Source organism: Glossina fuscipes, unplaced genomic scaffold (genome assembly GCF_014805625.2).
Source record: "Glossina fuscipes isolate IAEA_lab_2018 unplaced genomic scaffold, Yale_Gfus_2 2, whole genome shotgun sequence".
Lineage (NCBI taxonomy): Eukaryota > Metazoa > Arthropoda > Insecta > Diptera > Glossinidae > Glossina > Glossina fuscipes.
This window is the reverse complement of record NW_023998416.1, coordinates 29159815-29173967: the sequence shown is the minus strand read 5'-3', so window position 1 is coordinate 29173967 and position 14153 is coordinate 29159815. Positions and strand designations below refer to the sequence as shown.

At 35.3% G+C, this 14153-nt stretch overlaps 1 protein-coding gene across 1 annotated transcript; it reads left to right on the top strand.

The window, feature by feature from the left end:
* The first annotated feature begins 1011 nt into the window (after nt 1–1011).
* Nucleotides 1012–13878, top strand: LOC119634049 (T-box protein H15-like). Its single transcript, XM_038027962.1, has 4 exons — nt 1012–1306; nt 2614–2980; nt 10596–10881; nt 11851–13878. The coding sequence occupies exons 1-4, from the start codon at nt 1081–1083 to the stop codon at nt 12688–12690; spliced, it is 1719 nt and encodes a 572-aa protein (XP_037883890.1). The 5' UTR covers nt 1012–1080; the 3' UTR covers nt 12691–13878.
* Nucleotides 13879–14153: the final 275 nt, after the last annotated feature.

The following is a 14153-nucleotide window of genomic DNA, read 5'->3' as shown; positions in this document are numbered from 1 at the left end:
TATGTGAGTAGTAACTAGGAGTTTATGAAAAAGTTGTTGAGTCGTTAAACATAAAATATACACACACACAAACGCACTCACACGCGCTCCCAATCCTACAAAAAAACAAACCACCCCTTCATAGCTATGAGTACGGCCCATTCTCTATCTTGAAAAATGTACATATATATATATATATATAGAGAAAGAGAGAGAGAGAAAGAGAGAGAGAGAAAAAGTTTGAAATGAGAAAAAGAAAAGCGCACATAATAGTGTCGAAAGGCGGCCATCTCACTCTAAGCTTACAGTTCAAACTGAATGGAAATTTGCAGAGAATTTCCAATTGGAATATTTACATATGAGTACAAAATTTGAGCGTTTCTTTGCATAACACATCGCTTTTTCTCTTTTTCCAACTACATAGATTATCCATTTCATTTGCTCTGGTGAAAAACTCTATCAAAGTGTTACTATAGAGCTGTCCCTTTTCAACTAAACGTGAACACTCTATACATTATATTTTTGCTTTTCAGATAGATTTACCATAATATAATGTTTTTTTTTCTTGCTTTGGCAGCAACTATTTTTGTTGTTGTTGTTGTTCTTAACTAACTCACACCCCTTACTCTGCAGCATAAGTAATAAAAACAACAACAAATGCCGACTGGTTTTTCATGAGTCTTAGCCACTGCTGCTAAACACTGACAGGTTTTACCGACCTTTCAGTTTGTCTACAGTTGTCTTACGTGTAACACATATGAAGTGCTGAGAGTCTTTATGTGAGCAAGAGTTTTGTGAGAAGAAAAAAAAAGCAAAACAAAAAAAAAAGTTTAGAAAAAAGCCATTATATGTTTCTCTTCTTAAGCCATTATATTAACGAAAGCGCTTGTGTTCGAAATCAAAACCAACGACAATAATGAGAAATTCGCACCTAACAAAAAGGTGAAACTATTATTTAATTAAATTATAAGGAAAATAAAAAAATTGGAAAAAAATATGTAAGAAGTGAAGGAGATTAAAATTTCAAAAAAAAGGAATAAAAAAAATTTTTAAAAAGTGCTTAACTGAATATATAATTTAATTAAAAATTTTAAATATAAAATGCTTATCGGTTCACATCCCTATCTGTGTAACGGTGCAGGTGTTATAACGTCACTTCCCGTAGCCAATGGTAGCAGTCAAAATGTTTTGCCTGCCACCACTACCGCAGTAACAACACCAACAGCAAATAACAAAAATGCCGCCGGCTCCGCCACTGATTTCTCTATAGCCGCAATTATGGCACGGGAAGATGCTTCTAGCCGCGAATCTTCATTACGTAGCGCAAGTAAGTAAAATCCATCCAACGAACCGTTAGAAAATATATATGACAAGGACTTTAAGAAAAATGTATATTGAAGTATGCGATAGAGTTAATAGCAAATGGCATAACCGCATCACAAGTCAGCATTAGTTTTAGAGAGTGTTTCGTAGTAAAGGCGGCTAGTTACCAAAGCGGTAAACGATATGTAATGTATTTTCCATAAATTAATTCTTTTAGTTGCAACGACAGCAAAACACGTATCAGAATTCAGATGGAAGCAGATATTGATTGCAGCCTAAAGCTTCAATTTTGTGTTCTCCGACGCTTTCGTTATTCTTTCTTTAGTGAAAGAATCCTATATGAAAATTGCTTAAAGCATAGACTGCGAATTATAACAAATGTAATGAAAACATTTAAGCATGCAATGATTTAATGCATTAGGTGAGAATGTCCGGATAATTCGTATGAAACCAATGTCAAGAATCTTAATACAAGTGCCTAACCTGTCATAAACTTTATTCAATGTTTGCGTTCAGTGACGCTTTCTAAGAAATGTGAGCCTTTAAAGATCCAAGGTTTACATGCACTTCATGTGTTTATGTCTCACAATTTAACTCTTACGTAATTTGCATCAATCTGTAAAGACATTAATAGCGTTTAGTGTTGATATCATTCAATGTGAACGTGATCCGTTACTTATCCGAGCGATATTATCTTTATTTCAGTAGCCAGTAGCTTAAAACCAGTTGTCAGCTTTATATCGCTCTCTATATGTCATTAACGGTCATTAACTTTTGATCTGAGATCAATAGATTTTTTTTCTAGTTTCCATTTCTTTAATAACACAATAATAACAATGAAACGAAATTGATCCAAAGTATTCATTTTTTTTCTTTGTTTTTGTGCTCTATTGGCATGCAAATCGTGCGTTTTGTTATATGTATTGTATTTGCATTAAAAGAGCATTAATCATTATCATCATCAACACCTTAGTTTATGCAATTAGGGAAATTATTGCAGATATGAAAATTTTATTTAGCCATAGCAATTTTTTCTATTTAAATAATTGAAAGATATGTCTTTTAAGATAATTTAATATCTCCGGCAATTATATGGGTTTGATAGATGAAGCCAATTATTTGATGTGAAAAAACGAAACGATGATGGAAACCAACATTTAGTTAGTTAGATGATTATTATTATTGGGTCAATTTTCTTTGAAATTATTGATAGTCAGTCGCATATAATTAATTCTCTTTTTCCTTTAAACTTTGTTTCACTTCACTTTCACTTTCACATTGATAATGTAATGTGTGCTTGCCTACCGAAAGGCCCCATTTCCATTGAGGATGAAGTTGATGTCGATGTAGTTGATTGCAGCGACTCAGAAGAGCCTCCAAGCAAGACGAGACGTACAAATGTCACCAGCAATTGCTTGACAAGTACGACTCCTACTCAACTAAATAATACTCGGAAAAGCAGTAATAGTAGTGCCGGTCGCACAACACCGCCACGATCACCCAGCAGCGATACGGAAGGTGAACGCTTATCACCGGAACCCGCTCCGAAAGCACCGAAAATTGTAGGCTCCTGCAATTGTGATGACCTGAAACCCGTACAATGCCATTTAGAGACAAAAGAGTTATGGGATCGTTTTCATGAGCTAGGAACAGAAATGATTATCACCAAGACTGGAAGGTAAGTGATAATTAACCGATCTGCATATCTATCTATCTATCTATCTATCTACCTATCTCTAGCTCTAACCCTTTCTCTGGTAATAAGTGATTTCCAAGAGATAAATAAGTGTAGAAAAACGTTGCCCTCCTTATTAGAACTATTGCACGACTTTCAAGCAAATATTTTTATGAGTTTCCACTCTTCCGCGCAAACTTCCCACATCATGTCCCCACTGCTATGTTGGCTTATTCATAGTAAGCATTTTCGTAAAACATCCCAAATCTTATACGTGCAAGCTTTTCTCATTCCATCCTACTTTAACCTACATCTTAATCCACATTTATTTTAAACAAACGAATTCTGCATTATTAGGATAGTTGATGTGACTTTAAGCAAGAATTTCTCTGATTTGTAGACCAACCATTGTACATATGTATTAAGTCTTTGATCATCATATCATCCCAGCCCATTTTTGTTTAAACGCTGGAGCAAATGTAGTGCCGTTCAAGCGAGGAGTTTGATGAGACTTTCAAGGTTTTTAGAATTTGTAGACCAACCGCTGCGAACTTTCCTTTCGTTAAACGGTTAACTTTTTCATTGCAAGAGCAGTTGTAATATTTTTTATGCGAGGATTTTATAATTCTTGTGACAGAGGAATCAATCAATTTTCAACATAAGTGGACAGTGAAATTTTAAATTAATCTTTGTGTTAAGGATGTAAGACAACCTCTCTCTCTGTCCCTTTCTCCCTTTCTGCTGAGAAAAAGCGTTTGATTTGTTAGTAATAGTATTCCAACTGCACTGTACTAACTGTCGGCAGTTCCTAGCTTGCCCAGTATATAACTCAGAAATTTACTGGTAATGTTCCGTTCATGTTGATCATAAAATTTGGCGGCTTGATATCAATACCTCTTCAGAAACGACTTTCTCTCGCATGGTATTTCATATCATGTACTCTTTATAGGTCACTATTTTGATGTGAATGAGTTAACATAATTTGATGATATGTTATTACATCCATAGAAAAGTTATAACTATCTAGATATAATGATGCTTTTGAACTTGTCCAAGATCCTATTGGAACGTTATTGATAACGTCTGATTGATTGTAGTCTGTTGCCTTCGATGCTGCTTCTTGCTTAAAGTGGGAACATCAGCGAGAGACCTCCACCACAAGTTATGTGTCAACGATACGTCCACTCGGGGAACTTCAAATTTTCATATTTTGTGTGAATATCGAAATTTGTATTGCTAAGTTAGTTGAGTTAGTTTCTAGAATAATTTCGGAATGCAGCACATTCTTTGCAAGTCTTTCGAAGCATAGAGACAAACTTCTAGCAAATGTTTTTCATGCCATCTACGACTTCTTCCGAAATGACACAAACGCAGTTGTTGTATCCGGTACACTAAGTATATCTCGGAAAGAGAATACAGTTCGATCGAAGCAAGCAAAAGGCCTTGTGCTAAACTATACAACATTGTGAATATGGTTTTTCGGTGACAAACCAATTTTCAGCTTTTAAGCAATGCTTCAGTTTATTTTTCAATTCAATTTAATCACGGAGTCCCATTGAAAGTAGTAAGCTATTTTCGTTTCTCTTTAGAGCCACAATAATGTTTTGAGCGGACGCTTTTTTCTAGATCAATGGCCTCCAAATGTAAATCCTTAAGATTGAATTTTACTGAGTCCAAACGATATACTCGAGATAGTCTTGGGAGTTTTAACGGTAGCTAGAAGTCGGGAAGAACTGACGCTGGCGAATAAGACGGTTGAGGAACGATATGAGTTGAATTTGTGATGAAAAAAACTCGAAAAAGAACTTAACATTGTGGCAATAGTTTCCCGAACATAATCTTAGCGAATAATTTCAGGCGAATGGTGCATAGCGCCCAAACAATAATCCTTCTTAGCTCCTCGACAACACAAAGGTATTTCATAGGGCAGCACAGCATTGATTAATTAAGGAAAATTTGGTTTTGTTATCTTTTGATCACCTTGCCGTAAGAAGAGGATATAAACAACGAAAATCTGACCCACATATAAAAAAAATTGTTGTTTTAGATGAAAAAGCTACAAAAATTGCAATGTCAGATGGAAAACGAATTGGAAGGAGAAAAAAAAACAAATAAGGAAACAATCCTAATATCTCAGGAATGAGTCCTTATTTTTTTCATAACACAAATTCCTGTTCCTATTAGCAGCACAAAACATTCCCAAAGTCTGACCGAATAGAGATACTAAAAGCAATGTGGATTTAAAGCCAATTGTGTTGACTTAAGTAAGATTTGGAGATTGTCATCCTAGAGCACACATGCGGACAGCCGGACAGAGAATTTAATTCTGTCGCTTATGATGATCACAAAGTTATATAGCATCGTAACTATTTGAAGAGTTTATTACTGCTGTCTATGTTGGACATAAAATTACATACAAGCAGTGCGTATGCCTGTGTGCTTTCCGGATATATATTCATTCATTCATTCAGTTCATTTTATAATAACAGGCACATTTCCAGGCGGGTCCCTTAAGTCTTGCAAGCCAAACAGACGAGAATGCCTTTCGACTTTCTGTGCGATGTTGTCCAGAATATAAATATTAATTGCGCCGACATAAGCACCCAATTCGTGTAAACTATGCAAAGTAGTCCTTGTGCCGATGTTCGACAAACAACGCCTCGTTTTTTCGCGAAGCAATTACTTTTCATAAAATTTAGTCGGCAATCAGCAAATGACTTATTAATAAAATTGTGTTTAGAAATGAAGCATCTGAAGCATGGCTTGTGGGATTTTTGCTCATTGGGCATGCCAAAATACGCTTTTCCGTGAAACCCAGAATGATTCAGCAAGCAGGAAAATCTCCATCAAGGGTCCATGTTAAGTCTTGCACAACTGAATCGTAGCGGTGTGCAATGATAGCATAGCATAACTAAAAATCTTCAATTTATCAATGATCCTTCAACGTATTAAGCTATTGGAAAAGAAAAACGAGCTTATCGCTCCTGCTTACGATACAGTATCCTCTTCCGAATTGATTTAAGCTTGTATGTCCTTCTGTCCTTCTATGTATTTCCATGTACAGATCGCAAATAACAAAATATTTTGGTAAAATTTTGTGCACTTATATGTTTTGAACCAAAGATTAGCCCTATTAAAAATTATTCTAATCCGATCGTTCCTACGATCAATTTCCGTGTAACACCGTAAATTGAACAACTCGTTTGCAGAGTGACAAGAGGAATTTCCTGATCACGATAATATTTTGCCTTTTTTCTATTTTGGTGTGAAACATTTGCTTTCTAAGGTGCACGTGCTATTCTCAAAAATGTTCAACTTCAAGTGTATATTGGGTAAAGCGAGAGTAACTCTCTTCTCGATTCTAATTAGTTCAAAATTAAATCATTTAAAAAGTTTTTACCTTTTGAGATTCCATGAGAGTTCGATCGTACTAATTCTTTACGATACTCATACCGCATGATATGGTTGCAATGCTCTGCCTTTCATTTTATTTACCCTATATGTACTTTGTGTGAAGATATCCTGCCGTTTCAAATGTCATTACAATAGATAAACCCTAATGACATAATATCACTTATCAACATAGGCATAAGTTTTAATGGCCCGGGACCGCCCTGACTGTTTCAGGTGATTTTTTTTTTTTTTTGTTTTTGTTTTTTTTGTTAATCCATCCATTGAAATTAAAGCATTTTTATTATGTCCACACTGTTCTAACCATAGATATAAAAAATTATTTATGTAGTATGATAGGAGTGCTGTGATTTAAAAAGGTGTTGGTCGCTTTTCAAAATGCACACACACACAAACACACACGCAAAAAAATTGTTAAGCAATGGCACAAGGTGAATAGGGCGTATGTATGTGTGTGGCCTTTTACTAAATCATTGAAACACATGTTGTTTTGTTTTCAATTTTAGAAGACTTCCTGCCGCGAGAATTTAGTTAGATTTTGAAAGAAAAATTACAACAATAACAATAATAACAGCAATTGCAATAAAATCCTGTGTGCGTTCATTATAAGGCGTTTGTTGACAAGCAATACGCCTTTCTTTGGCCAATAATGAATGCGTTACCGATGTTTGTATAAAAACAAACTATTTTATATATATATATATATATATTTTTTTTTTTTCTGAATATTTTTGTAAGAGTTCTCATATATGTAGATAAATATACATCCAGACCTCACACCAATATTCTTAGAAGCAAAAAAATAAAAAGTATATATTACAAAAAGCAAGTTTTAAACAAAAGGATTAAAGGAATATGTGTGCGATTATTTATGAAATGAAATGAAATGAGAGCACAAGCATGCATGCATGCAATCCTTGTCTAGAATGGGAAACGACATAATTTGTCACAAAACAAATGTAAAAGTCATAGTATATATTACTGGCCGGCCATTAACAGGAAAGTTTTGATTTTATAGAGTGCTTCGATAGGGATGATATGACTTCTTCTTTACATTGCGGCCATATTTTAAATATCAAAATTGTTCTATCTCTCTTAGTTGGGTTCAGTAATATTTGCACTTCTATCATGGAAAGATATATTGGCTCAACAACTTTTGAAAATTATCGAAACTTTGTTTTAAGAAAATCGTTCTTAGGTTGGTTGTTACACTCCAAATAATTTTTTAAGAAAATTGTCTTCTCAGATGAGGCCCACTGTTATTACAGTTCTTTAATGAATAAAAAAAAATTGTCATTTCTCATGTGAAGTCAGTTGTAAAAGTATCTTTTTAGGGTGAGTTGGGACTGACGACATCATCGGTTCTTATTTCTTTGACAGTGAGAATGGAGATCCCGGCATCTATAGAATTATGTTAATAAACCTTTTTGATATAGATTGGACGATAGTGATTTAAATCATTTTTGATTTAAGCAAAATGGGGCTGCGTCCAATTTAATCGTCTATTTATTATGTAAGGAATTTGGCGACGCAGTAATCTCAAAATGTTGCGATATCAAATGATCTTGTAAGAGTTGTGATCTCAATCCTTTAGATTACATGTAGTGGAGTTGTTCGAGTTCGTTGATCTAAAGTAGATCTACGGTTTCTATTCTTGCATTAGAAAAAAACATTAACGCCGCTGCTGGCGAAATTAATCCAGCGGCTTGATTATCGATAGCTAGTACATTTGATCGCTATTTGCATATGTTACTCGATAGTAATTTTACGGTCGAAAGATTTTTCGTTCGATACAAAAACAAATGCATTTTACTTTAACACGCTAAGTCCGTAACCCACAGTTACCGAGCTTACGCTATCGAGTTTACTCGATATTGAGATCTGTAAACCAGATTTAGTGAACACAATGCTCGAAAATTTTGTTCAGCGGGTTCGATTGTATAAGAAAAGTTTTTGCAGCTATTTAAATAATGTTGCATCGAATATACTTCACAAAAAAAATTTATTATTGACGCTCAGTTTAGTGCTTTCTTTCTTCAAAAGTAGTCGTATTACTTGTATTGAAAAATTTTGTATAAGACTTGTAATGCCTACGTGTTTGAATGCAATTGTTGCAAAAGGTATAGAAAGCCGATATATTCAGGAAATATTGATATCAGTGCGACTTACCAGGAAAGGTTGACTATTCTAAACTGAGAGAAAAAAAAAGAAAAAACTAAGGTTTTCCCTCAATATTTTATAAGCGTCATCTACGAGCCTGTTATCTTATTTGCTGGCCTTTAACTAAGCGCTATGGTGTTCATCGAACGTTACAGCAACGAATGTTTTTAAAACAAAACCAGATAACGAGCTTTAAGTTCAGGCGAAAGGAGTAGTAGGTTGGCCCTGTGTTTGATTTGCATGCAGAAATTTGAACTTAACATGTTAGGAAAACGAAACTTATAAGCCTTTCATAGCGCCAGCGTCTAAGGTGGTCATGACGAGTCGCTCCTGCCAAATATCGTTGTGGCGTTTGTTTTTCACTGGGTTATGTTTGACAGGGCGTTATTAAAACCATTTTGCTAAAGCTCCAAATTTGCTCAGGTTGGCATTGTCAAGTCCAAATGTCGAAATGGCGAACGAAATAGAATACTTAACTTTATTTCTCTTTGTGAATACAACAGAAAGTATTTAAAGTCTTGAATCTCTTGTTCGCGGCAAAACTTTAGTCTCTGCAATGTGAGATAAGACATATTTTGTCAAGTAACGTTAGTAGATATGAGCGACGAAGCCCTCATGAATGCGGATTTTATCGGGAACTTAGAGCAGCGATGCCACAAAGTTGACTCTTTGCTAGAGAGTAAGAAAAGCTCATTGCACGATGAGCAGAAGTTTAAGAGTTTCCCGTCTTATAAGTTACTATGAGGATTTGGTTTGTACTTCGTACAATTAAAACTCGCTACTCAAAAAAGATGGCCAACGTATAATTGCAGCGATAGGCTCTATGTATGTGTTTATGTACAGATGATATCATATTGCGGGTCTTTAACGATCCGTCAGGAATGATGAGTGTGTTGGTTTAAAACATTTCGTCTACAGCAGTAACTTGACGCTGCTATTATATATTATTACCAGCACTTGTTTCAGTCTCTCCGTGAGCTCTCCGCACAGCCATTAATTATTTTCCATTAACGCCCTCAGTTTTTTGACTAAAAACCAAAAAAGTATTATAGCGGCGCGTATATGCTGCAGGCGGAAAAGCACTTAATTTAGATAATATGGAGCATTCCAAATCTCATTAGCACCGAAGCAACTCTTTCAAGGCCTTGTAACTACCCTGTTACCAAACCAAGTAGTAGGCGAGCCCTGACTCGGTCTGCGTAGTTAATTGTAATGTTCTATCAGCTTTTATATTTTGAAACTACTTGATAGTCTTTCTATTAAAGATTTTTAAACTTTTGAACTCCTTGATAGCCTTTGTGGCGGGAAACCACTTTACCGCACGTAAATTTCTAATCTGGGTTTTCCCATTTTTATCGTTACATTCTCCTTCTCTTTTAAAGAAAAATAAAGAATTGTGAAAATTTTTGTAGATTTATTTTATATTATAGAAAAGTAGACAGAGAGACGGACATGTCTTGGAATTCAGAACGTAGAGTTTTTATTAATTTTAGGTAATTTAAAAATAGAAGGATCACAGCCCGTTTGAAAGTTAGAAGCAAATATGGAGAAGTACATTTTTTTTAGGGCAAGCTTCGTCTAGTTTGCACCGGTTCCATTCCGCTTGAACAAATGCTACAGAGAAAGGCGAAAAATTGATGAAAAGAAGTCTAAAGATATTATACCTTCTATAGAAAGGAATATTGCAACTTGATGTTGGCCACGATAATAGCTAGAGGTGTTAGGAAAACCTCGCTGCTACCAGAGGTGCTATAGGGGATGTAGGGGGGTTAATCTATCCCGGTGCGATAAGCGTGTGCTCTCCCAACCGGCATGCCGTCGAGTACCGTGGGATTAAGCAGGAATCCGCATTAAATTGGTAGAGATTTCTTATATATATAAAAAGATTGCATCAACTTGAAGTTCAAAGAAAGAAAGTAAACAATGAAATCATTTACTTTTATTAATATTAAATTGTTATCCTATCATGTAAACATAAGTTAGGATTATTTTGAATTTTTTTCTTTTTTGTGTAATTGATGAAGTTTTGTTTTGTTTGCAAATTCAGACGCATGTTCCCCACAGTGCGTGTTAGTTTTTCAGGGCCGCTACGACAAATACAACCTGCCGATCGTTATGCTGTGCTACTCGATATCATACCAATGGATTCGAAACGTTATCGTTATGCTTATCATAGATCAGCTTGGCTTGTGGCCGGCAAAGCTGATCCGGCGCCGCCTGCCCGTCTCTATGCCCATCCGGATAGCCCGTTCAGCTGTGAAGCTTTGCGCAAACAAGTCATTTCATTCGAAAAAGTGAAGTTGACTAATAATGAAATGGATAAAAACGGACAGGTAAGCAAAAGTTATTGTTCATAGTCAGTTAGTTTTTTTTTCTTTTGTTTTTTTTTTTTTTCATTTTTTCATTTTTTATCCAATTCACACTCACAGCCGTGCTGGGCCTGTTAAAGGCCATAAGTAAGCAAAGGCATGCATGTTCGCCAAGGCTTTTGTCGTATGATTGATATTTGTTTTAAACTTTAACTTACAAGAAAATTAATATTTTCATGTGTGTTGCCCGATAGTAATCTTAGACAAAGTTTGCGACGAATGCGAAAAAGCAACAAAAAAAATGTTATTGCAAAAGAAAAAAAAAACAAAAACAAAAAGAGAAGAAAAAATTAATACTCTTCAGTTCGTAAGAATGAATTGTTAAACACTTTTTTCTTTCGCTTTTCGAAAGGCTTTTGGAAATTTGTCTTCTGTTCATATCTACATATGTTTTAATGTCTACCATGCATTCGTACTTGCATATATGTATACATATATATATATAAAATGTTTGGTGTTCGTTTGCACACGCAACCTTTAAATTCACAGTTGTATGCACATTTTCATTTTTTCGTTATGCTTACGTTTCTATTTACTCTCCTACCGGGAGAGTTATAAGCACATGCAAGTTTTTTCTTTTTAACGATAATTTCGTTGGTGGTGGTCGCCATAGACGGAGTAAAGTTTCCTCGTTTCGTTTTCTCTGCTTATAATAATAAAACTTGTTTTTCATTCATATCGCAAAAAATTCTCCCCGTTTTCTATATTTTCTATTGTACGCACACAAACGCATATGACAAGTACCTTTGAAATGCGCATGTCCACTACCTTTTACTGTTTATCTTGGCTTTATTTGACAATTTTTTGCATGCCTTTGTCTACTTTGTCTACTGCTAGTGCTCCACCATTTTGTGTTAACTGTCAACGCAAAGTAATCATTTTTCATTTTCCGTTGTCTGGATTTTCTTTTCGTTTTTTGCTTTTGTTTTCTAGATTGTTTTAAACTCAATGCATCGCTATCAACCTCGCATACACTTGGTAAGACTTAGTCATGGTCAGAGTATACCCGCCAATCCGAGAGAATTGCAAGAATTGGATCACAAAACGTATGTGTTTTCCGAAACAGTATTTACCGCAGTGACCGCCTATCAAAATCAGCTGATAACTAAACTGAAAATCGATTCAAATCCATTTGCCAAAGGTTTCCGCGATTCGTCACGTTTAACCGATTTCGATCGTGATCCTATGGAAGCTTTATTGCTGGAGCAACAGTTGCGTTCGCCATTGCGTCTGTTTCCCGATCCATTAATGCAACAATTTGCCGCTCAACAGGCAAGCGATCCTACCTCGATGGCACTATTTGAAAAGGCGCGACAGCACTTGCAAATGTTTGGCGGAAATTCACCGTACGCTCAACTTATGATACCACAAATGTATGCCCAGCAGCCACCACCACCTACCGGTCTCGGCGCCTTTCATATGGCATTTCAACAGCAATGGCCTCAGCTAACAGCCGGCTTCTTGGCAAGTGCTAATCAGCAAGCGGCTGCTGCTCAAGCAGCTGCGTTAGCTCAGGCCCAAGCGGCCCAAGCCAATCGTACACCACCACCACCTCCTACCGTCTCAACGCCATCGTCCACTTCTTCCGGTTCACCCTCACCTGATATGAGATCACGCCAATATCAACGTTTTAGTCCGTATCAAGTTACTACACAGCAACAACAACAACAACAAGCACAACCAACATCACACAGCGCGCAACAGCAACAGCAACAGCAACAGCAACGACAACAACAAATATCTCCTGCGCCCAGAAGTCCAAGCAATAATTGAAAAAATGTTACTTAAAAGTCTAAGGAATCCTCACATTTAAACCCCAACAACCTTACTCATGTCTCGGGGCCACACCTTGCCAAAACCAGTATTAGAAAAATTATAAGTATTTTACACAACAGCAACAAAAAATAAAATAAAAAAACAAAATAAAATAACAAACTAAATTAACTTAAATTACAAAGCTATACGTTAGAGATTTCATTGTGTTAAGTGTTTTTGTAAAAATTGTCTATGAAGCGAAAAAAATGTTATTGGTTTTAAAATCGCATGCGATTTCTTTAACATCGTAGAGCATATCTGCAGTGTTTAGAGTTTTTTTATGTTTTACTTTTAGTTGCTATAAAACTTTTATTGTTTTTTCTTTTCTTGTTTTTGAATTTTTTTTTTGTTTTCGAAATTTGGTTAATAATAGCTTTCGTCTATTGTACAAATTATGTGTTATTAGGTTTGTGATACTCACCAGCAATACGGAATGGCTCGTGGATACCGTACAGTACACGTATGTGTTTGTATACGAGATCAACAACAGTGAATGACTGTACGTGCATGGGAGAGCAAGTTAAACTTTGTAATTGGGTAGGAGGGTAGGTTCGTCGGTCCGTCCGTTCGCTACGTATGTGCAATACTTTGAAGATTTCAAGGATTATAAGTTAAAAGAAAGGGAGATGATTCCAATAACCTCTCTTCTCGCACTATTCACTTGTTTATCTGTCAATTTTACCATCTTTCTGTAAATGGAAATTCCGTCCCATCAATTTCATCATAAGCTCGGAGGATTGCATGCTCTTATGTATGTGTGGCAACGCAACAGCCTAAGACTCCGCATTAGTTGTCTTGGTCTGCTTATCCGTAAACTGAGTGCTCATCCCTCCTTCCGTCCGTCCATCTATCTCTTTATCTGGAATTGTACGAAATCAATTAAAACATAACCTCACAATTGTGATAATTTCGAAAGCTTTTAACTTCTCGTTTACTAATCTTAGTTTAAAAATCGTTTTAAAAATGAAGCAAATCTTACGACTGTGACTGAAGAAGAAAGAGTTGACACTGTCAAAAATTTGCATAATGTGGTGGGTTTCACTTGATTCGCTTCAACGCGAAGTTAAAATCTTAATTGTTTTCTTTTTAAATTGAAATTGTTAAATAAAAAAAAAAAAAATTTATTATATAAAAAAGTTTGTACATATAACTAAAATATTTCTTTACTCTTCGAAAATAATAAACTAAAACGAATTTAGTGAAATTTTGTATAAATGTTTTATAAATGTATGTAAAAATTTCAAAAAAAAAAAAGCTAATTTATATCAGCTTCATCATGAATCTTTTGCAAAAAATCTTACAACAAAAAAAAAGAAATATTAAATCAAAAATCAAATCTAAACAATAAACACATTGCTGTTAATCTTTGGAATAATTGCAATTTTTGGAAATCGCTTAACATAAAAAAAAAAAACGAAAGA